The sequence below is a fragment of the Typha angustifolia genome, chromosome 10 (genome assembly GCF_048772165.1).
Source record: "Typha angustifolia cultivar Huaian chromosome 10, ASM4877216v1, whole genome shotgun sequence".
Classification (NCBI taxonomy): Eukaryota; Viridiplantae; Streptophyta; class Magnoliopsida; order Poales; family Typhaceae; genus Typha; species Typha angustifolia.
In genome coordinates, this window is record NC_133248.1 from 9,191,827 (window position 1) to 9,218,185 (window position 26,359).

Consider the following 26,359-nt stretch of genomic DNA (forward strand, 5'->3'; position numbering starts at 1 on the left):
TAGTGGAAGCTCTTTCTTTTCTGTTGACAGCCAAACATCAAGGGCAGGTTTTTCATCCATTGCCACCAACCTTACAGCATGTGATATAAAAAATCAAAAAACAGGTGGAAGAATCTTCATCAATGCTGTTCTTTTCAAGGAAAGCAAGTTTATATCATAGCTTTTTGTATATTTCCAAATGGTTGGGTGCATATGATACAATAATCAACTGAGCTCCGCTTCCTTAGAATGCAACAACCCCGCTACCAACTCAGCTTCCTATACAGGGATCAGAAAAGCTTAAAGAAGTGACAATCTGATGCAATTACAGCTGAGTAGCTTCATCTGAAAGCATGAAAAGAGAAAGAATACTTAATTCCCTATAATACATGCTCATCATTTACAAGTAACGTGTCATGCAGCCAATTTCTCACGATGGTAAAGGCATCCTCTGCATCTTCATCTTCTTCCTGAGATTCTGGTCGATGAATGAAGCCATGCCCTCTTCCCTGATAGATGACAACCCTTGAACCTTTAATGTTCTTCTCCATTTCTTGTAATATACTGACAGGGCAGAGTGGGTCATTATCCCCAGAAACGAACAAAACAGGGACTCTAATCTTATTCCCTATTGAAGGGTCCATTCTTGTCCCATAGAAGCAGATTCCAGTGCCAAAATAACTCTGGTCATCATGAGCCAGTGTCTCTATTAGATGTCTGCCACCAAAACAGAATCCGATGATGCCGAGCTTCTTTGATATGTTGGCTGCTGCAAATTCATCCATCAACCACTTAGCCGACATGTGAATGTCTTTGGCCACCCTTTCTGTGTTCTGCCTCGTAAGCCAATGGTCAAATTCAGCTCTAGGTTGGCCTTTCTTCCAAGGATTCCCATGAAACAAGTCAGGCACCAGAACACTGCAAATATAACAACCAGAAGTGTGGAACATTGCATCCACACGTACAAGAATTTACAATGATATATTGAGAAGCTAAAAATAGGATTCATCATATTTACTTATCCTTCTAACTCATTGCAAAACTTCCAAATGAATATGGCTGGTAGGTAGATTGGGAAAATATATGAGAAAGGTACTGTATAAGAACAAAAAAAATCCTGCAAGGGAACCTTCATAAACTTCCCCTCCCTCAAAAGGGAAAAAGGAATCCAAGCAAAACTAAGTCTCAAACCTTCAGTTGAGCATACAAACTTTCATAGATTGATCAGCAAAAAATTGATATCATAAGAACAAGTATACAATGTGTCCTTGTGGAGAGATAGTACATTAATTAAATAATTTCCAATAGAATTACAGTCGTACTTAACCTGCCTTCTTTACTGAATGATTTTCCTTTGGCATGAACTAATTATGTCATGTGGACTCTCACCCTCGGTTTTAGTGGTTTTTGAGTGATGCCACTTGCAGTTAACATGATAAAGCATGATAGTCCCCAACAATTTGTAGATTGATTTTGCTTACATTAGTAAAAGTGTCATAAAAATTAGCTCCTTTTGGAGTCATGCAACTGATCACTTCCTACATACACCTAGTTGAACATCAGCAAAAGCAGTCCAAATATGACTAATGTGTGCTACAAGTATGGCAACTTGTTACTCATAAGTAGAAAAGACAGCTTTATTTGATTGCTTCTGCCACACAATGATGAAACAGCGAAAAAGAAGCATTTTGGCATCTTCCTCCTTAGTTTACACTCACAGCTCAATTGCTTCAGTAACTAAAAGGTATGAAATGTTTGGTCATCTTAATCAGTAACAGAAACAACATATTGTCTAATTTGTAAGTAAGCATTTGTTCTACTTGCATCTATCATTTATATATGTATCAATAACTAAAAACTTATTTATATATCTATTTAGAGGAACACTTATGTATAGTCAGCATCTCTAAACTCTTTGTTAGAGAGTTTGCACCTTCAAAGCGTTCTTCTCTCTAGATATGACAACATCAGGAAAAGGATCAACTGATGATAAAGAGGCCTAAACTTCAGCTTCTACAGTAACATGCGGATATATTAAGAGATTGAGATGAAAATAAACAAGAAACAGTTAATGCAAAATTGCAAATGAATGAGGAACTGGAAAACACACTTGTAACCATTGCAAGCAACTCGATACGCAAAATCTCGCGTGGATGAATCTTCAAAACCAAATATATCAGACAAAAGCAGCACGCCAGTCCCATTGTTGTTCTTGACTGCCTTCAGAAGGTAGGCGTGGATGCTGTCCTCACCCTCCCCTATCATTAAATCTACTCCATTGACTAGCTCACAAGCTTCGTCATCGACACCATCCACTAATTTCACTTGACTGCAAATTACTTTGCCAATTGGTTTCATACTTGGCCATCGCTGTCGGCGATGATACGAGTCGCATATCCGCTGGACCGAAACTGAAATTGTTACAGTCAGAAGATGAATAGTCTTTATCCTAGTATATCACATATTACATCCTACTCTTACACGAAAAAGGGAAAAAGGAAAAAACTTGGTTCAGGAAAGCAATTTTAGAAGTCAAAAGACACATCCATTCCTAATTAGGGACATCTATATTCTCCCGATAAGCAGTTCACAAGCATAAACAAACTTGGCGAGCACATTATTGGAAACAATATACGTTCTAAAGTTTGCTTCTTTCTACACGAGAAGATCGAGATTAAAGCATATTTGCCAAGAACGACCCGCTTATACATGTCTACGCACTACTTCTCGATCAAAATCTGGAACTCGCCAATAATCAAGAAGAGCGCTTGGGACAAAGAACCAACCGCAATAAGAATGAACAAGAAAAAACCCAAATAATCCATGAGAAACTTTTTGCTTACAGAGGAGGATAAGTCATAAGGTCGGGCATTAAAGCGTCGCCGGGGATTGGTCGGGCGGCGAGAGAAGGGGAGGAGAGCGAAGGCGGAGGCGGTGGCGGTGGCGGTGGCCATCGGTGGAGGTGGAGAAGTGGCGAGGCGAGGATTTGTGGGAGGGAGGAGAGAGTGGGAGAAGGCCTTCTCGGGAGTCGCCAAATCTAAGCCTCCAGTTTACTTGGATATTTGGGAGGGAGAAGAGAATAATATCCAAAAAGATCCGTTCGTGGATTCTGATCACTCGCGTTTCACGACACGAGTAGGGAGGTCCGTCCAACAAAGTTAGCACACGGATGTCATTTCTCTAGGAGACTCCGCATTATTATATATTTTCGTATAGAATTTCTTATTTACTTATTTTTCTAGGTTTTTGACTATTTTCAATATATCACTAATCCTTCTTATTCATCTAATTTACTTAGAAACTTAAAATATGAAACTAGCTATGTTTCATTGTTTTGAGCGATTTTTCTCACTTAAGACATGCAATATTCTATGCAAAATTTTAAATTTGTATACTTAGAAGTAGTTGTGCTGATTAATAGCTCTGTTTGAGATGGCAAAACACACATAATTTCGTTTTTAAGTTTTGAAGTGTATATAATGCATAAAAATAGTTTAAGAGGGCTAGTGGGGTTAAAATCTTTATTGTTCTTAGTTATGGAATACCTGTCACATGCCATTTCACTACAAAAATGTCACGAGGCTATCACATGATCAATTTTGAACTCTTTATTTTAAAGAAAGAAAAAGAAGAGTTTAAAGGTTGGATAGTCGTTTACTGTTTTTATTGTCCCCTTAAACAGTATTTTGCAAGCTTGGTACAGCACAAAATCATTGTAATGTGGAGCTTGAATTCATCACAATAATATCCCACATGGAACATATAATAGTAGTATAATTAATATATGGGAATATTATGAGTACTACCAGGACCAAAATTGCAATTATGCCTCATAAAAACCTTCCCAAGAATGAAGAATCTCATCATTTTTTTTCTTCCTTTCTAGCATGGTAGAGTCATTTAATACCCCTAAGAGAGACTTAAATATATAGCAGGTTATTACTTCATATAACAGCAATCACAATACAAGGTTGCTGCTCTATAATTATATTCCTACCACAGTAGAAAAGCAATCCATAAATAGTTTACAAGAAAGAAAGGAACATATTTCAAAAATGGAAGTTAATAATAGGTCTCGCCGACAACTAAATTATTGATACAATTGTATCCTTTCATCAAGGGCAACCAGACCTGGAAGTCTAGAGTCGCCCCAAAATAAAAGCAAAAGACCGAACAGGACTAGAATGAGATTTCTACTGTATAACACTACTCCACTAAAAGTGTATGAAATAGTTTTCACCTATAGCTGTAAATCAATGGAGAAAGACAGGACCAGAAATCAGATGGTAGCAACTGTATAACTCGGACACAGAATAGTAGATTGGACCCCTTCATTGAAACCCCAAAAAGCCCCGTTTGTCTCAATCACCAGTCCGAAATTTTACCCAGATGAAGCTGCATCCACAATGATTTATCATTTATCTAGCGTGCCATCTCTTGTGATTAATCACATTTGATGTTTCTGTAGATCCTTCTCACAAAGAGGGTGGAACCAAGATAACCGACAGCACCTGAAAATTACGAAAATTGAACAGTGAAGAGAAAGTATAAAGAGAGGGAAGATCGTGGTATGTATAATAAGAGTATAAAAGACATACCACAAAGGATGCCTAGTCCCAGACAAAACATCAGAGTGTAGCCAAAATAGAAGCTAGTCTGGAAGAAGCCTGACATCTTTGTCTTCACATAGTAGTAATACACAGAATAAAGGTAAACATAGACAGCAGTTGAAGCAGCAGAGAAGAATGAAGTCCATTGCCACTGGTAGTTCTCAGCATTAAGCAAGAAATATGTGCCGACTATCGTGACACAGATGGTGACAATAATAAGGATTAGGAAAACCAGTAACATAAAACCGTAGACATAGTAAACCTGCAGAGGAGGAACACCGAAAAGAGTATTAGATTGTGTTTTCTATTTGTCAGATGCACACCAAACAATCTAAATTAGGATCACAAGTTTATAGGAAGAATGAGCAATCAAACTTGCAAGCTAACTAAAAACACAGCTTAAGCTAAGAGAATAAATATTCAATATCAAGAAAAGGAACATACATGATAACAGCAAAGCAAAGAGAAATCATTTAATCGAGCAACTTTAGACATCAGACTTAGTAATCAAACTCCACACAACTTATATTACAGTTTACCTTATAATTCCAGAAGGAGGTGAAGACAAAGTACATCTCAATGAAAATGCTACCAAAGGGAAGAAGACCTCCCATCAATGAGATAACAGATGGTGTGAGATACCACTTCTTTTCAGGGATAGGGCGAGGAATGGTCTTTACACGGCATGGGTTATTCGGAGCACCACTCCAGTTTCGACCCACAGTTGTACCAAGAAGTGCTAGAGGAAATGAGATAAAAGCCCAAATTATGAGAACAACTAGCATTGTCCCGAATGGAATGGCTGCTAGTGACCCATAGAATATAGCCACTGTGTTAAGTATGAAGCCGATTCCAAAGCACATAAAAGGGAAAAATGATGCCGTCAGAATCATCGATTTTATCCAGTTTTTACCTGACAAGATAATAAAATATCATTTAGTGACTAAGCAGAACAATATAAATTGCATTTGGTTGTGTTATTTCAACTTCTCCCTCCATCTTCTCCATTGTCTAGATGGATAAATTGAATTATGAACTTCAAAAGTCGCTGCAGACTGTACTGCTGAAACTAGAAGAAATACATGCTTGAAGAAATCCATACCGCCATTCCGCGAGTAAAGTCCACCACTAACATAGCCTGAAATGAATGAAGTAAGAGCATAGCACACTATGAAAGTTGTCACAATAGCTCCTCGCCTGTGCATGTATACAGATGGTAAGTAATTTGGCAGAAACACCAATATTGTAATTCATACATCTCTGCAGGTGCAAAAAGTTACCATCTCAAATGTAAAACATGTCAGTTAAAAATAAATCTACTAAGGTTTGCTGCAAATTGGCACATAAGATAGGTTAGACACCAGCTGTTTTTGTTGATAGGACTTCACAGGGCACAGTATTCAACACCCTATTCCAAAATAGAGTCTGCATGCCTTAAAGCATTATCCATCAAAATGTTACTAAAATCTAAAATCAACTTGAATTTCAGAAGGAAAGATAAGCCTGTCCGTGAGATGAGACCTAGATTTCCTAATAAGCAAAGTTAATCATATGAGGACTGTGTTCAGGATTAAGCTTCATTTGACTCTTTTACTTAATTGAATCTTAGATATTAAGACAAGCCCCTAAATCAAAATTTTGCAATCGTCCTCCCTCATTTAGATTATTACCATGCCTACAGGGCTTCTAAGAGGGTTGACTCTTGGATGTCATGAGTTTAAACTGCAATTGATTACTCTACCAGGTCCAACTAGCTATAAAGGTTTTATGACAACTCCGGTCCATTGAATGATTTAGCTGTGGCCAAGAAATTTGGCGCTAATTTCTAGAAGGCTGATATCCAGTTGACACTATCAATTATTCTGCATTTTGTTCCTTGTAAACTCATGTAACAGGAAAATGACAGAAATAAATGTTTATGCCCATCAAAAGTTCCCAAAGAGAGATGCAGATTTAGAATGGGCATTCCTTTGTCGCTTTCAATTGTGTAAGCAAAGAAAGCAGATTTACCCACTTAAGTTCAGCATCACACTACCACCACAATATACAATCTAAAAGGCTCTGTAGAAACAATAATAAATACTAACAAGCCTGAAAATGGAAAAGAGGAACTGCAAGAAAAGCAATGGCAGTGCTTGTCATACTTCAAAAAAGCAATACAATTCAAATCAACTAAATTTATATTCTGTCACCATATGGCTTCTATAATCCCTAATATGGACATAAGAGACATGAAACCTTGAATATTCTTCAAAGGAACTAAACTTTCAAGTCAGGATCCATGGATGTTCAGTTTTCAGACCTGTTTCTCAAATCACCTTCTACAAGTATCTCTATAGCCATTGGATCTTCATGGCCAGTTCTGATAAACAAAATCCTACCACAGCATCCTTTAGACACTCAATATCCAGCAATCACTAGACTAATATATACTTGTTTTCACCTTTAGTTAAAATCAGACGAAAATCAGAAAAGGTATGATACAATAAGCAGCATACCTCCTGTCATACTACACTAGGAATAAATTAAGATAATGTTGACTGTAAATCATGCAAAGAGAAAACTAACCTAATGCTACCCATATTACCACTGTGCTTCTCTTTCTTCCTAACCATGAACCAATTATAGAAACACAAATGTAGCAATACAAAATTCAAGAAGCATGATATTTATCTGTTGTTAGACTACAGATTCATATCGACAAACTGAAGTTATGGTATGAAACATAATCTAGTTTGAATGAAGAATCAACAAAAAGAGAGAAATATCCAATGACAGTACATAAGTATACATAAAGTTGACTAAAAGAACATACCCAACGTAAAGCATCCCAACAATTGCCAGCAAAATTACTAAGAGAATAAGCATTGCTAGCTGAGCACCTGTACCAACAAGAGCAGAAAGAAGAACTAAATTTCGAGGAGGGCGAAAGACATCACCATGAACAAGCTTCCACCCAGATTCTTCATTCACATCTCTTTCCTGGTAGAAATGTGAAAGTATGAATTTACAAGTTCAAACATAAAAAAAAATGTCTATCTTTAGGAATCCTAAGAACAATACAAGTATATAATTAATATCAGGAAATCATCAAAGATGCCTATAAAAGAAGTATTAGTTAATAAAAGACTAAGTAATCACCAGTGTCTCCAGATCATCATCTTCACGAGCATATTTTGCATAGTCGTTTCTAAGAGTTCGCATCAAAATCATTGATACGAGGCCCGTGAGGAAGATAACCATCATAAAGGAATTGAATATGGAAAACCAATGGATCTGCAAAAATCAAAGACATGTGGCATCTAAAGTAAGTTGCAAGGTTCTTCCATGTAGAGATAATGCAATTGAAAAATATAGCAACAAGAACAACTAATATATGGTAAAAAGGACTCAAACAGTAAAAAGTTGTAAAGGATAGTTACTTGTAACAATTGCAAGAATAACAAACAAAAATATAAATTCAAACTCTAAAGACTGTTGGTCTCATTACTATACTAAAATCTTGACAGTTGAGACAGAAGACAAAATACCTGGTGCTCAAAGAAAGGATAATCCAAGTAAACATCAAAACGTCGTGCAAATGTTACATTTGTCTCTATCCATTTTATTGAGTATGTCATGTCCAATCTTTTTCCAACTTCCAAGAGCTTACGAGATTCTTGTGTGAGATTGACATGGATAATCTACAACAAGAAGGAAGAAACATTGATACCCTCAAAACTTCATTAGCCTGAGTTCCAGAAAATGCTTCATACCTGCTCCCCGTTGTACTTAACAATAATCTTTTTGTGAGTAAATAGATAGTGCTTATTTTCATTATTCTTATCAGCCTCCCCAACGAAGCCTGAGACAGATTGACATAAGCCAAGTTATAAGATGTTCCTTAAATAAGCTGAAAGGAGGGGGATTATTTGATAGAAATATTCCACAATTACGTACCCCATAATGGCAAACCATCTAATCATTGTGTTGTCAAGGAAGAGAGAAAGAAAATAAGTCAGAGTTAGTAATTAACCGAGAGAAAATGATAGTCAAACCTCATAAAACAAAAGAATGAACCAACAATAACTAGTCATTGTAAAATCCTAGAAGGGTAATAAATGTATAGAGACAAAAAAAAGTACCAATGAAGAATTCAAACCAATATGAGCTCTCTATTGCATCCTTGAATTGCTTCACCTTTGTAGCATCAAGTTCAAGAGCACAAATGGAGTCCTTGTCAACGTTTCCTGTGTGAACAGGACATATTTACAAATTATTATGAACTTGACCAATAAGGACCCATGAGATGTTGCCACACTCCGAGAAGTAAGTAAGCAAAATATAACTCTAAGAACTACGTACTTTGGAACTTTATGCCAATCTGGCTGTCAATGAGTTCATTACCACCCAGAACCTCACCAAGACCACCCCACTTATGGATTTGGTTCCCAGATGGCTGGCAAAATGGAAGGCTGTAATAATTATAAGTCTCTTGGGGATTATTGTATGGGCCAACCTTGTTCACCCAGAGAGTAACAGGATCGTCGGCTTGGTACTGCACATGAAATCCAGTTGGATGGTTAGAACAGTGTCCATCTCATTAAAGATATTAGTCTTATTAGAAGTAAAGGAAGTGAAAAAGAGATTAAACCCAATAAACTGCAAGAGACCCTCATTGTATCTATTCTCCAAGGCACAAAAATAACAGTAATCAGACTAACAGTAGCACCAGCTAACTGCTGGGAGAGCAAACAGCAAACTAGTTAAGACTGCTACTGGCACTAATGCCAGGGCATAGCTGTTATTACAACTTATTGGAACTCACTCAAAAAATTTAAATGGATAGAAGAGAATAAGTTGACAGAAGATTATCTAATAAGCACAAAAATTATGAGAGAGAAAAAAAAAAGATGCCAAGGAAAGACATAGTTCATGGAAGTATTTGGAATTCATAATCTTTGTAAGGCCAAGACTGATTTGATTCAAGAGAGAATCACAGAGGCACTCTAACCAAACGTAATATAGTCTAAACTGATGAAGCAGTCAGAACTTAGACGCACATGGATTGACTGCTCCAACAATGCACAGGTGCAATTGAATCCCATGAAATTTTAAACTATATTGTTCAATGCATGGTTTAGTCTAACATTGTGCAGTGTGCTTTTGGAATATGAATAAGGGATTCTTATAAGTGAACAGGAATCTACACCACTATATGGACTTGGGCCTCGCAGAAGGAAAAGGACATAGAGGGACTCCACCAGGGATTCTGAAACGACATTCATATACTTTATACAGAAAAACTCTGGGTGGACAGAGAGAAATTCTTTAGCAATCCTCTTGAGGACTTCTTCCCGCATGTTAGCACTTAGGGTTAGAATTATCTCGGATAGTTTAAAATGCTACATTTTCCGAGCATCCTTTTACCTAAGTCTTCAACTTTTCTTTCTACATAAGCTCTCATCTTTACTCTTGCCTATCTACTGCTCTAACCTAATTTCAGCTGAAACCCAACCTTGCCCCTTCCATCTCCTTCCAACACCCGAATCTTTCAATTCGAATTCAACCCAACCTCAAATCTAACAGAAATCAACTAGTCTTTACCACTCCTCCGTTCGTACATCAATGAAAAAAAAAAACACGAGCATGTAAATTCAACTCCCAGAAAAATTCAAATCTCCATATAAATTGCTATCACCAAACTCGAAAATGTCCAAAACTTCACATAAGAAAAACCAAGATCCGATCCGTTAAAAGAAGCAAAATCACGACCGGATCCAGATCTAGCAGTTCGCAGAGATCCGCGGAGCTAAACATAAGATCGGGAGCTAACCGCGACGAATTTAGGAGAAATCTAGAGAAAAGGAACCGACAGGAAGTCCCCTCCCTCACCTTATGGTCGGACTCAGAGGCGAAGACGGCGGCGAAGAGGAGGACGACGACGAAAAGAGGGATGCATCCGACGGTGGAGATTGCCGCCATGGTCGGATCTGGGAGCCGGAACACGGTTACGCTTTTGGATTCGCCCCTTTGGTCTGGAATTTGGATCTCTCCCGAGTCGCGGAGTTCCTAGAGAGCGATGGATTTGTTATTTGGCCACTACTGGCGGTAAATTTACAAGAATAGCTATAGCCATAAATTGGACTCCAATTCTCTCACAATTTTACGCACCAAAAACTTTCTATTTTTATTTCTTATCTAAATTATTTATATTTTATTTAAAAAAATAATCCTTTAGTATAAAAATAAATTAATACATCTCCGTTCACTCGTGAAATATGAATAACATTTTATTACATGTAGCTTTTAAATTTTTATTTAATAATAATTTAAAATTATTATTTTCTCCCTAAATTATATAACACATAATTAGTATTACTATTTTTCATAGTCCTTTCGTTTAAAATTTATTATTTTAATGTTAATTTTATGTCATGTTTATTTTTTTTATATTAATATATATTTTATACTGACGTTAGCTCTCTCCTTTTAGTATTAATAATTAAAATACATTTTAAAATTTGTATTATTCTATGAGTAAATAGAAAGGATTTTTTTCTATAAATAGCCCCAATTTTATATTTTCTAAAAACCTTATTCGGTGTATTAAGGAATGAAGCTCAATTTAATTTTTTGTTTGTTTTATGATTCCAATCCTACTTTAGCAGGTCATAGATTCAAAGCTAAAATATACTTGTTCTCTGAATTATAATCAGGTATTTCTCCTCTAGAGAAGAGATTAAAAAAAAAAAGTATGACACTAAGGTCCATTGAAGAAAAGATAATTTTATTAAATTATATGTATCCTTATGCACAATTTCGATTGTAAGAGAAGGGATGGAGTTTGATAGAGATTGAGAAAGATGGAGAGAAATTAGAAATGATATCATGATAGAATTGGAATGTTATGAATAAGATCTGGAATAATTTGTTTGTATGATAATTCTGAGATTTTGAGGGATAGTACTTTCGGAAGTCTCGGATCTAATGGATTTGGAATGAAGTCAATCAAAGATCTGGATAGAAAGTTATGATTAAAATAATAGAGCAATGTCAAATAGGGTAAAACAGTAAATAATTAGTATTATGATGATTGTCTGGCTGACTAGGATTTGGAATATCAGGATGCTTCTACAACTATGATATATTTTTAGAAAGATAAAGCAATCTAACGACTAAGAAAAAAGATAAAGACGTTAAGAAAATATTTAGCTAAACTCATATTTAATGAGTATTATCAACATATGTCCATTTTTATTTATTAGAGTAAAAATTTCTAGTTGATTGGATCCACACATACAGATTATCCGATTTATTTAAAATTTAAAATAATAAGATAAACTAAGTAATTAACTTAATTCGATTTAACACATATGATCGGATTGTAACATAAAATTGGATGAGAATTGAAAGAATATAAATGTTATAATTGGAGGGGAGAGAAATTGAGAGTCCAAGGAGAAAGGGAGTACTAAAATCACATAGAATGTTATTGAGAAGAAGAGAGTGAGACATGATAATTCTCGGTGGAAAAATAAGCCATAGACTAATGGAAAATTATTTTGAAACATTTGAAAAATTCATAGATTTCAGTGTTACGTTTTGTTTTTTCTTTCTTTAGAAGGTATAAGAAAAACCTGAATCATAGTTTACCAGGCAAAGTGTTTAAACTAAATTCAAATTCTATCATAAGAATAAGGATAATTTATAGTAGAAGTTAGACATGGGCATCATGGTTTAAGTTTGTTATGCAAGGTTTCTCGGTAGGTCTAGCTTACTAGTCTATGAGTTAAAAATTTATTGTAGCTTCACAAATAAAGTTAAATTAACCAGATATAATTGCTAATGTCTATGGAGACTATCAACCTCATAAAAGAAATTCATTTTTATCACCGGATATTAGTATTGAACTAAACATTAGAATAGCTTATACTAAATTTAGACTTATTCTACCCTTATTCTACGAGTGATGGCGCTAAGATACTAGCCAAAAGCTTAAGTATTTAATTATTATCTTACCAGATATTTAATTAGCGATTACATGGGCTAATTGGGCCGAACGTATTTTAGCACACTGAGATCCAAGATTAAATAGATATTATTGTTTTAGTTTAAAAGGCGTATATAGGTAATATAATTTTTTTAGAAATTAGAATGATAATTTAGGAGATCTAAGTGAAATCATTCTTTAATTTAATTGGGGTTACATGGGTTACACTACCTACAGTTCTATACTAATTGGGCCTGAAGTATTTTAGCACTCTGATATGACTTAGATTTTTTTAATTTAAATTTTAAAATTTGAAACTTTGGATGAACACATTAATGTAATAATGCGAAATTCTTAAAATCATCCTTCGTAGTTAAATTCGGTTCAAGATCCAAGAAATTCGATTGGTAAAGGACGAAGTATCCATAATGAAGGTAAGGTCTACGTATAGGGTGACGGTTGACTTTGTGAATATATTAATTAGGACGCCTTTTTGGTCAACGACTTCAGGATCAATCAGATGGGTGCCGCTCGGTGGGGAGGGATATCGGCGACGAGACCCCGTGGCTCGCCGACTTATCGTGATGGTGATAAGATGAAATGACGACCGTCGAACCCAGTTAAGTTCTTTATTACTTTCGTAACCTCGAGGTTTTTCGTTCTTCGCTCCATTTGTTCTCGTCGGTATCACGGCGAGTAGGAACTTTTGGAATAGCTTGGATTCTGGAGGCATAGGATCTTTCTGGTAATCGTTTGATTCCTGGCAATAAGTTCTAGTTCGAATTCTTTTGATGTTGTTTTACGAATCTTTGGTGTTCATAGGATCATGACTCGTTTTGTTGAGATTTTTTTTATGAAAAGAAAAGAGAAAAGAGAAAAGAAAAACAAGGTCCGTTCATATCCTTAGAAGTTGCAATCCGAAATAGTAAGAAATTTATTTGTTAATTATGAGTATCAATTGGCATCTATGAACTCAATCGTTGAGAGGTCTGTTCATATTCCATAGTTCTGATCACCTTAGTTGAAACGAAGCAGGGGAAGAGACAATGTCAAAGGGAGCTTAAGATTTCATCGGGTAGAGGATTAGTGTAGAAAACTATTGGGGACGACATAGTAATGTCAAGCAACATACTGATGCATTGTGGTTGATTCCCTTGAAGAAGTTTTTTAATTGTCGAATTTAATCATAAATCTAGCCGGCTACCTGAACAGATCCAGAATTTATGCTTAAGAAAATTCTTTCTGCCCTTAAGCTACTCTGGCTTCTTAGTTTCATGTTCCATTTTTATGCAGTAGAATTGACTACAATATTGGCTGCTGTGATTTTTTCCTTAATTGGAATCTGGCTCATGAAATTGAAGTCACGGCATTATTGAAGAAAACTTGTAGCTGTTTTGGTTGCCACTTTTTGGACACCACTTGCACCTCGAGGGGAGTACTTACAGCAGATATTCCTAACAAGTAACAACTGAAATAGCAATTAGTTTTACAGAAAGAAATATTCAGCCTAGTTTGTTAACTGAAATGTATGATCCAGCTTACCTTCTGTTCATTTCATTGGAGGTATTCATCAATGGGCTTACCAGAAATTTCTCTTAAGAAGAAAGTGGTTCAATTTCTTGCGCAATGCTTCTGCTAAGAATGATGTCGACCATCTGATAGGTTGCAGTATCGCCACCTTATAAGAGGAATCAGAAAGAAAGCAAGCGCCACTTCTTAACGAGGGCTTTCAAATCCTTCTCCACCTCTAAATGACTGCTATGTAGCATCAAGCAGTCCTGAATTGATAGAAGCCAAAGATGGCATCCATATCAAGAATGGCATAGATGATGGAGCAGCATAGGATGAGCTCTAGGAGGGTGAGATGCTGAAGGAAATAAAGGAAACAGAGAGAGAGAGCCTGCACGAGCACAAACCATGGGAGGTAACTTTTAAGCTTTGTGGTATCTTAGTTACAATATGGTAAAGAAAACAGATTCTTAATATAAGATTTTCTCTGCAGATTATGAAGAATGGTGATGCTTCTCATGTTTAGTTTTAACCTCTTTTCAGCTCTAATAGAATGGAAATTGATGTTTAGCTCTAGTCAGGACTTACTTGTTATATTTTTATCATTTATTTGTCAGAATAAAACAGAATCTGTGCACAATGGTGTCCTATAGTTGTAGTTAACCATTCATATTAAGTTTAAGTCTTTGGCTCAAGAGAAGCAAGGGGGGATAATAAAAACTTGAAGCATTTTTTGAAGAATATTTTACAAACCAGAGTTTCAGCCATTATAGATTAGGTATTCTGCAAACCCGCCCTCATTTAGATTCAATAATTATAGAAATACGCCATTTCCAAGTTAAATTGTACTCTAGGGTTTCAATATCTAGAAAAACCTGATTTAAGAAAACAACAATGAGCACATCTTGTTTGCAAGAGTTTCAAACTAGATGCTAAGTACTCCATATTAACTGACTTTAGGTTGAGTGGACTTCGTTTATCTTTTTCTTTTTTCCTAGATTATTTTTCACTCAGATAATGACTCTTTCTGCTAACTCTTGTATACTAAGGACTATGAAGAACACAGCAGGAATAATGCATGGCGGCTAAAAAACAATATGACTGATTCCATTTGGAATGATGAGCAAAACTAAAATAACTTGAATGATCAATGTCAACGAATGGAGCTGAAGTGGATCACTGAATCAATGATTTAGTAATCATCCAGAAGTTGACCAGAAATCTGTCAGATCCTGATAGATTTTTGACATTGCCAGTGCAGTGAATCAAGGTGCACTTATTTTTTTCCACAAGCAAATCATAGACCCAGGCTTTAACGTCAACTCAGAACTTGTGGCATAGAGCAGGTCCACCAAGGTGAGAGAATATTTCCGCGTTCCAGATGTCAACTAGCTCTTGGGTTACCATTACCAAACATCTGTAGCTGTACAGGACTGCATCAAGTGCCTTGAAACATTAATGTTGATAACATAGTAGGTACATTCTACTATGGCATCTATGTAAACCATCTCTTTAATCTTGAATTTAGTAATCGTACTCTCTTCCGAAAAAAAGATAAAATGGTGGCCTAGTAGGGGATTATAGCCTAATGTTTTATTCCTGACTGGCATTAAACATTCGATCAAGACTTGCTTGGTAAAATCCAATATCAGATTAGAAGATTCAGGTCGCAGTAAATTCGCTTTGCAGTTGGTAAGTGGTTTATCTTTTTATACAACTTATGTCATAATAACTTTTGCACAAATGCACATACGTAGGGAAACAGAGAAGGAATGCCAACAGGAACTCATGATGATTGAAATGTTTCTTTCTTTTGTTATCTTTCTTGACTAAAAGGTAAATTGTCTAGTTATATAGGAAGCCTCCTTTTTCGCAGGTCAAAGGTCAAGAGAGTAGGCAGTTTTGTCAATTTCTAGTAACAATATCTTGCAAGACAGAAGATTGACATATTCTAGTGTGGTTTAAATGGGCACAGCAACAGCATCAGCAAAATTTTGCCAAGCAAGCAGCCATCCTTATCAGGTGATGTGTTGAGCACTGTGTAATGCCTACTACTGTTTCCAAATAATTGAATAGCACTGGCAAATAGTGTTGTTCAACTGTGGCTTTGGATGTTAAAGCTTTCTTCACTCAATTTGCTTTGAAGTTTTGGTAGCACCTACCAATCCAACCTTTCTTTGTCTATGGTATTGAATGGATTTTAACAGCTAAATATTTGGAGGAACCAGATTTCTCTGGCCCTGACGCATTCTGTTATGTTGTGTAAGATGGACCAAATGCATCAAACATTAAGATTACTCAAGGTGGTCCATAATGACAGAAGACATCAAATCTAGTGGCTTTAGGATTATCCATCTGTTATGGCTTTTTAGCTCCTTTTCTACTCACTGTGCATTAGTTAATAGTGAATGATGTGCAGTTACTAGAATAGTAACAAAAAATTATTAAGGATCTAGACTATTTTTTTACCGCTTTATGTTGGTTTATTTGATCATATTTCTCATCTATGATATCTTCATTTGACACTACCAAGGATAGACAATCAATGTCTTACAAAGTAATACTAAAACAACTAATGCGACTAAAAGAAACCAAGGTTCTAAATGGAGGTAAACGAGTTTTAGTGCGCTGTGTTCATTCACCGTGTCGAACAACATTTGAAATGCTAAGAGATTTTTTGAGCTAACAACTTTAGCTCGTTGGATGAATCTACCTAAATGAATGAAAAATCATAATCTATAAAGTATGATTTTAAAAACTCAAAGCTTAACAATTAAAAATACACAAATAATACCCATTGCGGTCATAACATGAATAACACAGCACAAATAATAGTAGGAGTAACAAAATGATAACATGCCTAATTTCATTATACGAAACTTCTTAAACTCGAATAAATAGCATAATTCATATTTTGAATCTATACATGTGGATCCACATTAATTAGAAGTCATTCTCGAGATAATGCTCAAGTCTTTTTCTCGTAGTTGATCCACGCACTACTAAGTTTTTATTTTTAAATTAAACTTCACATTATTATATTTATAAATCATCTTTTGGTTTTCTTTAGTGATGAAATAAATATAATGAAGGCTAGATTTTACTGTCAGAATGCCATATTCTCTCTTTCCATTAGTTTATTTTTTTCATTCACCTCAATTTTCTATTGATATAAATATATATATTTTACCTCTGTTTTTTTCCTAAAGAAGAATGAACTAGTGGCTCATCCATGTAGAAACTTCAAACGAATGGAAGGTAGCTTATCTGATGGACCTAATTTTACAATCAATTCTTGCCATACCTAATTATTCAGTTAGCCTAGTTGACAAGGAAAGCCAACCTCTCAAATGGGTCACTTGTTGGCAAAAAGATATAGAAGAAGAAGATGACATATAATATCAATGTCCAGCATACAACTTAGGACAAACTGGTAGGTATGAGAAGATAGCCAAGCAAACTAGGTATAGTATCATCACACCTCTAAAATAAACAAAATGGCCTTGCCCTACAAACTCAATAAACATTGGTTAAGATAATAATATCTCCTTAGTTCCCACACCTTCAATTCGTTACTGTAATTTTATCTTTGATGACATTTTGATAGTGATAGTGATAGTCTCTGGCCTTAACTTAACAAACCTTATCTTAGGATAGGCAGGCATGTATATGTATGTGTGTACAAGGTGATCCCCTGGAATCTAATAAGATAAATCTTGCTATGTTATATTCCAAATCCATTGAGTAGACATTCAAAGGTGGGGAATAGGAACAAGGAAGAGGCATTGGTGGTTGTGTTGAGTGATGCTATCAGGCTACCAACCTCCAACTACCACCCCCTCATGTTGCCTTTCCAAATATTTTCAATCAGAAATATGGCAATATCTGCCTAAGTGGTTGGATAACTAGTGCTTTAATTGGACCCCCATCTTGAATGATTGGTGGGAATAAGGCCAAAGAGACATGTATAGTTGGATGCTGCCTGCCATATAAAATCTAGGCATCAAAGCTTGGAAAAATATTGTTTATTGGGTATCTACAACTAATCTTTGTACATCTGGTGAATAAACAAAGTTGCTTTTCACATCGTTTTGACCATCTCCTGAGGAAGAGAGGTATCAAATCATTAAAATTGCAAAAGAAGTTTTTAAAGTCTTGGAAGGTGTTACAAGCAACTTCTACAGGCATAGCTCATGCAGCAAATCAAATTGTTAGAAAACTTGTAATAAAGCACTCTATTAGATTCTAGTAGGTCAGCTGCAGGAACCTTGTTATCTACAATTTGACATCAGATTAGCACTGTCATGTCTCAATGCAAAGTCAAACATTACCTTCCCTGCCTTCTTAAACAATGATACAACCATAAGATATACTGAAGAAAATATAATAGAAACTTCTATGGAAGACAATATTTAATTATTTGAATATTGCCATTCTTAAGTATTTATTGCATTAGTAGTTTAGTAGTTATCTGTTATCTTATCTTCTCCATGTCCCTATGTTGGCAATTCAGGTATCTTATGCTTTTTCTCTCCCAAGGTCATTTCTGACAAGAAGAATTCAAAAATTTTCGGTTCAAATATACTGCGAGCATCCTAAATGTCTGCGACCGAAAGGCGATAGATTCAGAGCTTCTTTGCCCAGGTTCCTTATTCTCGCTTAAGCATTATTGCGCGAACCAAATGGCTAATCCTACAAAATTCTAAGCATCTTGACTGAATATATTCCATTGTATGATTCTCTTCTAAAGTTCATCTGTATAATTGTATCCTCTTTTTTTTTTTTTATAAATCCTATGGAAAAGTGAAACTATAGTCCAGGTTGATGAGATCTTCACATCCATGCAACAACACCAGTCATTTTTCTGCTCATCACATTGACCCTCCCCTCCCCCCCTCTCTTTCACCAAAAAGTCCTCAAAAATAGTGAGGAATAATAAAAACTGCACTTATCGAATCTATAAAGGCAATTTGTGTAGCAGCACCAACATCAACACCAACACCAACCCACCAACCTCCACACTCTCCACCTGAACCATACTCTGACCTTCTTCTCTCCACCCCCCCCACCCCCCCCAACTTAACTAACCAAAACTCCTCTCCTCCCTCTCCTTTTATCTCCCCCTTTTCTTTTTAGTTCTTCTTTTAGTTGGGGAGGGGATTAATTTGTTACCTAACAAAGAACACCTCACATGCTCTCTCTGTCCTTACTATCCAACACTAGGAATCAGATGCTCAAACACCCCTATCCCTTCTTTTTCACACCAACCCATTAGTTAATTTATCCACAAGCAATATTTCAATTGATTGGTTTTGTAACACATTAAATCTTTGAAAAAAAAGAAAGAAAGAATAATAGGTTGATCAATAACAAGGGGATGGATACATTCTAATCTATGCCCTGCCCTTTTTTCAAGGGTCTCAAGTATCTCAAATCATGTGAGATGACACTAGTTTGGCATGTACATGGCTTCTGGAAACCAAGATGGTAACACAAGCAGATTGATTTAGTAGTAGTAGTAGTAGTAGTATAAGCTGGTGCTGAAGTTGGTGTGGTGGCCTCTCCAGGTGGTGGTGGTGTTGTTAGGACCTCCGATGACGACGCCGAGGTCTTCGGAGAAGAACACGGGAGGCTTATTGAGAGGTCGAGGTTGAGGTCGGGGCAGCGCTCGTTGACCGACGGCTTTAGGGCTATATCTTGCGTTGTCGAAGTGATTGAGGTGGTGAATTGCGGGCCGCCGTTTATCGGGCGGTGGGTCTGGGGATCGAGCCCTCGGCCGATGAGCTTCCGCTTGATGTGGGTGTTCCAATAGTTCTTGATCTCGTTGTCCGTCCGGCCGGGGAGACGCCCGGCTATGAGAGACCATCTGCCACCAGAACAAATGGACAAGTTGTTTTAGAATCTATATGGAAAAGAAATAATTTTAACAACCGGCTGTACTAACTGACATCAATCAAGTAATGTCAAATGATGTGATGATATATGAATGATCAATGATTACTTGTTTCCGAGCATGCTATGGAGCTTGATGATGAGCTCGTCCTCCTCGTCGGTGAAGTTACCGCGCTTGAGGTCGGGCCGCAGGTAGTTTATCCATCGGAGCCGGCAGCTCTTCCCGCAGCGAAGAAGGCCTAAGGGGATTAAAAGAAGAAAAACAAAAACAAAGAAACAAGGTTAAATAATCAGCACGGAAGATGCTCGACAAAAGTCCGAGGTGAGAGTCGAGACCCACCTGCTGCTCTGGGGAGGGATCGCCAACAGCCTTCGCCGTGGACTTGGATGTAGGAGATGAGGCGCTGGTCTTCCTCCTTCGTCCAAGCCCCTTTGTTGGTGTGGGCTTTCTCGCAGCAAGGAGACCTTCCCATGGTGAGACACACAGAGAAGAGAAAGAGAGATGACAATAGAAAGAGAGAGAGAGACAGAGACAGAGAAATGGGGGAGGTGTTCTTCTCCACTATGTGGGGAGCTTAAATGGGAGGAGTAGAGGAGGAGAGAGAGAGAGAGGGGCGTGGGAAGAAATGGAAAGTCCCCATTGACTCGATCCCACTTGGGCCATTTGACCGAGTTGGTGCGAGTGGCTAGTGGTCGCACAGTTTGATAGAACCGGATCTTGATACTCGGTAGTTAATCCCTTCAACTTTCTTTTTTGTTAAAAAAAAAACTCTACTTTTACGCGTTTGTCTTCCAATGGACAAAAGAGATCTGAGTTTGTCCGACCACACCGTCAGATACATACCACCGATTAAAATTCTCTATTCTTATCAGTTCGACCCCTTCCTTAAATACAATCGACTGCATCTAGTGGTTACAATTGAGGTTAGTTTACGACGGACGTGTCATCAATCTAATCATGCTGAGTCATACATTTGATTTCAGGCTTGATTATCATGAACAGAAGATAGATGGACGACGATGAAGAATCTGCTTTCATATGCCAATACTTTAATTTTATACATCCATTCGATAATCATGATAGTGCAGAATAAGATAGAATATTAGAAGCTAAGATGATTTATAAGTGCACGAGAGAGGAAGTGGCTGCAGAGAATCTGGTTGGTGACCAACCTTAGTTCACAAGTGGGATTTTAATTTACTATAAAGAAAAATTATTCCTTGTTGTTGTTCGTTAATAGCAAGTCTAATGGAGAGACAAAAACTAACTGCTACTTCCTATACTTAATAATCAAATAATTATTCCTTCTCTTCCTGAGACCACCAATAGTTACCCATTGCTATCTCTTAGTTGAATTATTTTTTTTATTTTTTCGTATGGTTTCCATCATGTTGTAATACTTCCTAGAGAGAGTCAGTAAGCATCATCATCATCATCATCCAAACCTTTTTCCCATTAATTTGGGATTGACCAAGTACAGTTAAAAGTATGAGAAGATTCCAAAAGAATTGATGAGAGTTTTACTGTGTATGGCTTAATCCCAAGTTTAGATGATTCCATAATAAAGTCCCCTGTTCTTGGGCAGAGGATTATGTTAATTGTATCTCTTGCTCTCCCAATTTGGAGAGGAATCATATCCAATATTTTCACTTCTTTCCGTCTTCTTCTATTTATTTATTTAGTTTTTAAATATAAGTTACCTTGAACTTTGTTTTGTTTCATTATACCTCTTTATATTTTAATCTTAGAAAATATTTTGCTTGAACAAAATTATTTCACGCCTCTCAAATTTCTTTTTTTTTTACTAAATCATTCTAAATTTTTTTTATCTCTCTCTTGTATATATAATATATGAAAGAAATCCAATTCATATTGCCTTTATAGATTTTTCTGAGATTAATTGTATTTTATCCCCTTATAGTTCGGCTCAATTTTATAAAATTTTTACGTATTTTTAACTTAAATATTTAACCCTAATATGATGTTCACTAAAATACAAATTATTATCCTCTAATAAAATTTTAGATAACGTGTGTATATATATATATATGTATATTTATTATTAAAATCTGATTGATATTATTTTAGATAAATTGTAAAACTTATCGAACTCTTTATAACTTTATCTTTAATATGAATCTTCAAATTCAAAATCTAATATGGACAAATATAAAAAAAAAAAAATAATTACATTTTATTTAAGACCATACGAAGATTAAGTGCATCAGTTAAAAATACACCGAGAGTTCTATAAAATTGAGTGAAAACACAACAAAGGTAAAGTATAGTTTCTCCAATTTTTTAAGCTTCTTAAATTATCTAAAACTATAAATATATTATTAAAAAAATTAAAATAATTTGAAATAAATCAACAATTTAATCCAGCAACTCTGACCTCCGACTGATAACTACGACTAAAAGTACTCTTAATATTAGGATTCCCTCTCTTTAAAAGAACCTCCTAAAGAAGACATACCAAGAACGAGGAAGAAACCCAGAACTAGTTGCAAATTTGCTTCAATAAATAGGCAGCTGTGCCCATTAAATGCTCATCCAAATCCATCCACAAGAAGATTTTCCCAGTCAAAATAGCAACCCGTGACCCACATACCTCCATACTTACTTCCATATCCTCCATATCTTCCATATATATATATAATATGTATGTATGGATTGATCAGTGGAGATAGAAACGAGAGAGAGAGAGAGAGAGAGATGCCTTCAGAGGGCTACGTGCATTAATTGAGGCCATCCTGTGGCCCACCCAAGTTGCTGACGGTGCGCGTCTCCTGCCAATGGGAGCACTACACATCAGCAAATAAAGACTGCATCGTCCTTTAGCAGACGACTAAAGACTGCGTTGGGTCAAAGCGACTGCCGACTACCTCCCCGAGAGGCAACCAGTGGCGAGTGCGCGGGAGGGATCCCACGCAACCTCGACTGTAGGAACTCGCTACGTTTCGTCGCGGGCAGGCATGCAGCCATTAAAGCTGTGTTGCATGTCAACCTCATGGGTGGTGGCGAAGTAAACTCATAATAATGATATGCAAAACATGAAGGGATTAATGAGTTCTTATGTTGTAATTAACCATAATATAAGGGGAGTCTAAGTAAAAAGTGAAGCAGTCAATCATAATTAACCATAATAATATCATCGAATGGACACTCGTTTATCCAACAGCTCCGATCGCATATATTTAAATCTCACTTGTCATGTATTTTTTTTTTGTCATATGCAATCAAAGTCTTCGAATACATATAAATCAATATGTTAATGTACATTTGATGACACACTTAGACTTATTTGTCTTACACACTTAGACTTATTTGTCTTACGGGATTTGAAGTGTGAGGTGTATATACTCTTACCTTTTTTTTATAATTTTTTAGAGAGTGCGACAACGCCATGCAACTATTTTAGTTTTATCAACTAATCAATATTATTAAACTAGTGTTAGTAAAATAGGAGTATTCTTGGATGGATGTTGTGAAACTTAGGTGGACAAGGCCTACAATCTTAGTAACTTATGGCTCTCAAAGATACACTAAGCTATGATTAGCAGAGTTTTCTTATCTTTTTTAAAACATTATCTCTTAGTGCAGAAAACTGATACCTAATTTTGACCTATGTAATTTTCTTCGTGTATATAGAAAACATAACAATGTTGCAGATTAGGTAGCTTGGATAGGTAAGTATTATAACTTTTTTAACCTGAGATGTCGTTTTATAAAGAATTGTCTAATTGATATAAAGCGAGAGAAGAATGTATTCACTTTTAAAAATTTCTCTATATTTGATGTTTAATTAGAAAATCGTCTTTCTTATCTACTAAAAATATCTGCAATCAATACTAACCTCTATTCTTAACCTACCAAACCTACTGGAAGAACCATTCACCAGTCACCATAGCTTCTCTCATCATTTTCATACCATCTTTCATATAATTCCTACTAGATAATGACTTGTCTATCAATTAAGTGCAATTAGAAACATGTAACTTTCATTACTCCTTCCCAACTAACCCCCTAAGATACAGCAGCCAAGAGTTGCTGAGTTTGTCCAGGTTTAAGTATTCAGATAGTACTGGTTGATTTGAAATGGTTTAAAGTACATGCTCTTCCCTTTCAATGTTGCTTTCCATATGAAGTTTTGCCTTGATTTTTTTATGGGAAATTCTTGTTTGCTCCCTACATTTGTCTAAACCTAACTTAGATTTTTATCAAGAATTATGAAAAGAATATATATACATAGATCACCATTCTAGCCTAGTGTTGAATATTATTAGCTCAAAATAATATAAAGGTTGATATATAATAAATTTTTCAATAGTGCATTATATGCGCATGAATTGAGTTTACTGTAGCTAATTTTGTGAGAGTTGATTTAATTGTCTAACTTATATATATTAACTCAGTTTATGATTATAACAAAGGCTATAACAAAGGCTAGTATGGGCCTGGATTGAGAAAGTCCAAAATGTTTATGAAGGCCTATAATAAGGAATAATGGATCAAAGTCCCATGGACCAATACATTAATAAAATTCCCTCATGTCACATAGACAATTTTCTAGACTTCCAAACCAAATCTTATTATCTTTCTGCAATAGTTTTCAAAATATATATCAAACTAGTATAATTTTTATCAATTAAAATAGTCATATGATATTTTTTAATAAATCATTATCAGAGCAAATAGTTTATAAAGTCACTCTTTTCATTGTTCGACTTACTATTATTTTAGAATAATTCTTTCTTTCAAACAATACACATTTGTATCAAAAATGACTTTATTTTTAAGGTACATTACTATATAAATCATGTAAAAATTTACCTCGCTAACATGACGCTTATATGAAAACAACTATAGTAAGTTGATATAAAGTTTACAAAATATAGCAAAATTATAATATTTTTGCTAGAAATAATATATCACTCTAAACTTTTATGGCCTCATTTGTGACAAATTGAAGTGCTTGTTTCCCAATTATTGTGCACTCATTCAACTGCTTTATCTATCATTTATGCCAAGTTGCTGAACTTCCCTATTCATCACCCACATACTCATAGAGAACTAAGATGTTATTTCCTAGTTGATATCAAACCCAAGTAGGAACTTCCATTCCAAGCTAATGCAACTATGAATGCATTGCAAGATCCAATTGTTTTAATATTTTTTTTATCATTTTATTTATTTAAAAGTGTTTAGTTCCATGTGTCTTGATTGAAAACCTAATTGGGCAACTAATGAGTGGATAAATAGTATTGTTTATGGACCTCTAGTATCTTGGAACATGAGATGAGGTTAAGATTTCTCTTTCTCAAAGATCCCATGCAACCTGCAACTAAGAGTATCCTGCACTGAAAACTTTAGAGAAAGAGAGAGAGAGGGGGGGGATGGGAGAGGGTCCACAAAATCTTTATCTGAAACTATGGTGATGCAGGTAAGAAAACAAAGTTGAAGTGGACCTCAAAAAGATTGTATATCTTTTACACGTTTTTTATACGATTAAAAAGTTAAATCTCTGACCAAATTAATTGTTTCATATATTCTCTTAGTTCTCAAGCTTGATAACTCAGAGAATATTAAACAGTTCAAATTTGAACTGTTTAATATAGCAACTTAGCCCTAGCATATTTAGTTGCTAGGGTTTGAGGGTTTTTTTTTTTTCTCCGCTTCCCTTTTGATGCTTATTCTCCTTGTAGGTGGGTTGAAAGGGGCTATGGGATAAGAAGGCTCTTCCCTATTCTCATAGGTACTTTTTTTTTTTCTCTCCTTTATTTCTCATCATCTTCTTTCTTTCCTCCCGTCGAAGCTCCTCTATTTCCCTTCTTTCCTCCTATCTCCTCTATTGTCTTGCGCTCCTATTACCCTCATCTCCTCCTCCCATCCGTTGCCATATTTTACCGCCAATCGTAGCACTCCCACTACCCCTCCTTCTATCCCATGTGCCTTCATCGATGCTATGCCACTTATCACCTCCGTTGCCCTTTTGCACCGCCAAATACTGCTTTTCTTATCTCTGTCGTTGTCTTGCACCGTCGTTGCTGCCATCAATTCTATTGCTATCGCCACTATCTTGCTCCAAATCTTAGTTTTTGTCAATTTTGTGGGGTTTTCATATTTTGTTTCTTTTTGTTTAGTCTATCTTGTTGTGCAAGTTTGATGATTAAATTTATTATGATCCTGTTGGAGCCACACGACGTTAGTCCTCTTACACTTGCATTCTCATTCAAGGCTACTAATGTTGGCAAGAGAAAGGATTGCTTCCAAGTCTACCGTCATTTCTTCGCCTGATTTTCTGTATGAGTGCATGTTTGTTTAGTACTTGCTCAATATTTTTTTAATTATAATTTAATACGTGTGTTCAATCAAGTGTTAGATTTGTCATAGGGC

The 26,359-nt window shown here is 35.8% G+C and overlaps 3 protein-coding genes and 1 long non-coding RNA gene across 6 annotated transcripts; 1 reads left to right on the forward strand and 3 right to left on the reverse strand.

The window, feature by feature from the left end:
- Nucleotides 1-279: 279 nt before the first annotated feature.
- On the reverse strand, nt 280-3,084 carry LOC140768840 (uncharacterized). 2 transcript variants are annotated; one of them, XM_073109272.1, is made up of 3 exons: nt 2,823-3,084; nt 2,090-2,379; nt 280-897 (listed from the first exon to the last, which is right to left on the reverse strand). In XM_073109272.1, the coding sequence occupies exons 1-3, from the start codon at nt 2,931-2,933 to the stop codon at nt 360-362; spliced, it is 939 nt and encodes a 312-aa protein (XP_072965373.1). In that variant the 5' UTR covers nt 2,934-3,084; the 3' UTR covers nt 280-359. The 2 variants fall into 2 exon arrangements, with proteins under 2 accessions (XP_072965373.1, XP_072965374.1); XM_073109273.1 differs by having other exon boundaries at nt 2,090-2,390; nt 2,823-2,983.
- A 919-nt stretch (nt 3,085-4,003) lies between these two features.
- LOC140768341 (transmembrane 9 superfamily member 1) lies at nt 4,004-10,672 on the reverse strand. Its single transcript, XM_073108595.1, has 12 exons — nt 10,464-10,672; nt 8,934-9,126; nt 8,714-8,818; nt 8,529-8,546; nt 8,345-8,433; nt 8,120-8,272; nt 7,731-7,865; nt 7,405-7,571; nt 5,692-5,786; nt 5,129-5,502; nt 4,578-4,851; nt 4,004-4,490 (listed from the first exon to the last, which is right to left on the reverse strand). The coding sequence occupies exons 1-12, from the start codon at nt 10,551-10,553 to the stop codon at nt 4,423-4,425; spliced, it is 1,761 nt and encodes a 586-aa protein (XP_072964696.1). The 5' UTR covers nt 10,554-10,672; the 3' UTR covers nt 4,004-4,422.
- Nucleotides 10,673-13,187: 2,515 nt separating this feature from the next.
- Nucleotides 13,188-18,734, forward strand: LOC140768342 (uncharacterized). Of its 2 annotated transcripts, none has more exons than XR_012105753.1 (3): nt 13,188-14,485; nt 15,947-16,092; nt 18,584-18,734. It is a non-coding gene; the product is annotated as an uncharacterized lncRNA (long non-coding RNA). The 2 variants fall into 2 exon arrangements; XR_012105752.1 differs by lacking the exon at nt 18,584-18,734 and adding an exon at nt 15,120-15,426 and having other exon boundaries at nt 15,947-16,459.
- A 681-nt stretch (nt 18,735-19,415) lies between these two features.
- Nucleotides 19,416-20,630, reverse strand: LOC140768692 (myb-related protein 308-like). The gene is made up of 3 exons (XM_073109061.1): nt 20,303-20,630; nt 20,072-20,201; nt 19,416-19,936 (listed from the first exon to the last, which is right to left on the reverse strand). The coding sequence occupies exons 1-3, from the start codon at nt 20,433-20,435 to the stop codon at nt 19,459-19,461; spliced, it is 741 nt and encodes a 246-aa protein (XP_072965162.1). The 5' UTR covers nt 20,436-20,630; the 3' UTR covers nt 19,416-19,458.
- Between the last annotated feature and the right edge of the window lie 5,729 nt (nt 20,631-26,359).

Coding starts and splice junctions, on each gene's coding strand:
- LOC140768840 (XM_073109272.1), bottom strand. CDS start 2,933: ATGGCCACCGCCACCGCCACCGCCTCCGCCTTCGCTCTCCTCCCCTTC. Junction 2,380..2,822: donor CTTATGACTTATCCTCCTCT/GTAAGCAAAAAG, acceptor GTTTCGGTCCAG/CGGATATGCGACTCGTATCA. Junction 898..2,089: donor GTTGCTTGCAATGGTTACAA/GTGTGTTTTCCA, acceptor TTATATTTGCAG/TGTTCTGGTGCCTGACTTGT.
- LOC140768341 (XM_073108595.1), bottom strand. CDS start 10,553: ATGGCGGCAATCTCCACCGTCGGATGCATCCCTCTTTTCGTCGTCGTC. Junction 8,819..8,933: donor GATTGGCATAAAGTTCCAAA/GTACGTAGTTCT, acceptor CTGTTCACACAG/GAAACGTTGACAAGGACTCC. Junction 7,572..7,730: donor ATGATGATCTGGAGACACTG/GTGATTACTTAG, acceptor CATTTCTACCAG/GAAAGAGATGTGAATGAAGA.
- LOC140768692 (XM_073109061.1), bottom strand. CDS start 20,435: ATGGGAAGGTCTCCTTGCTGCGAGAAAGCCCACACCAACAAAGGGGCT. Junction 20,202..20,302: donor ATCCCTCCCCAGAGCAGCAG/GTGGGTCTCGAC, acceptor TAATCCCCTTAG/GCCTTCTTCGCTGCGGGAAG. Junction 19,937..20,071: donor CATAGCATGCTCGGAAACAA/GTAATCATTGAT, acceptor TTCTGGTGGCAG/ATGGTCTCTCATAGCCGGGC.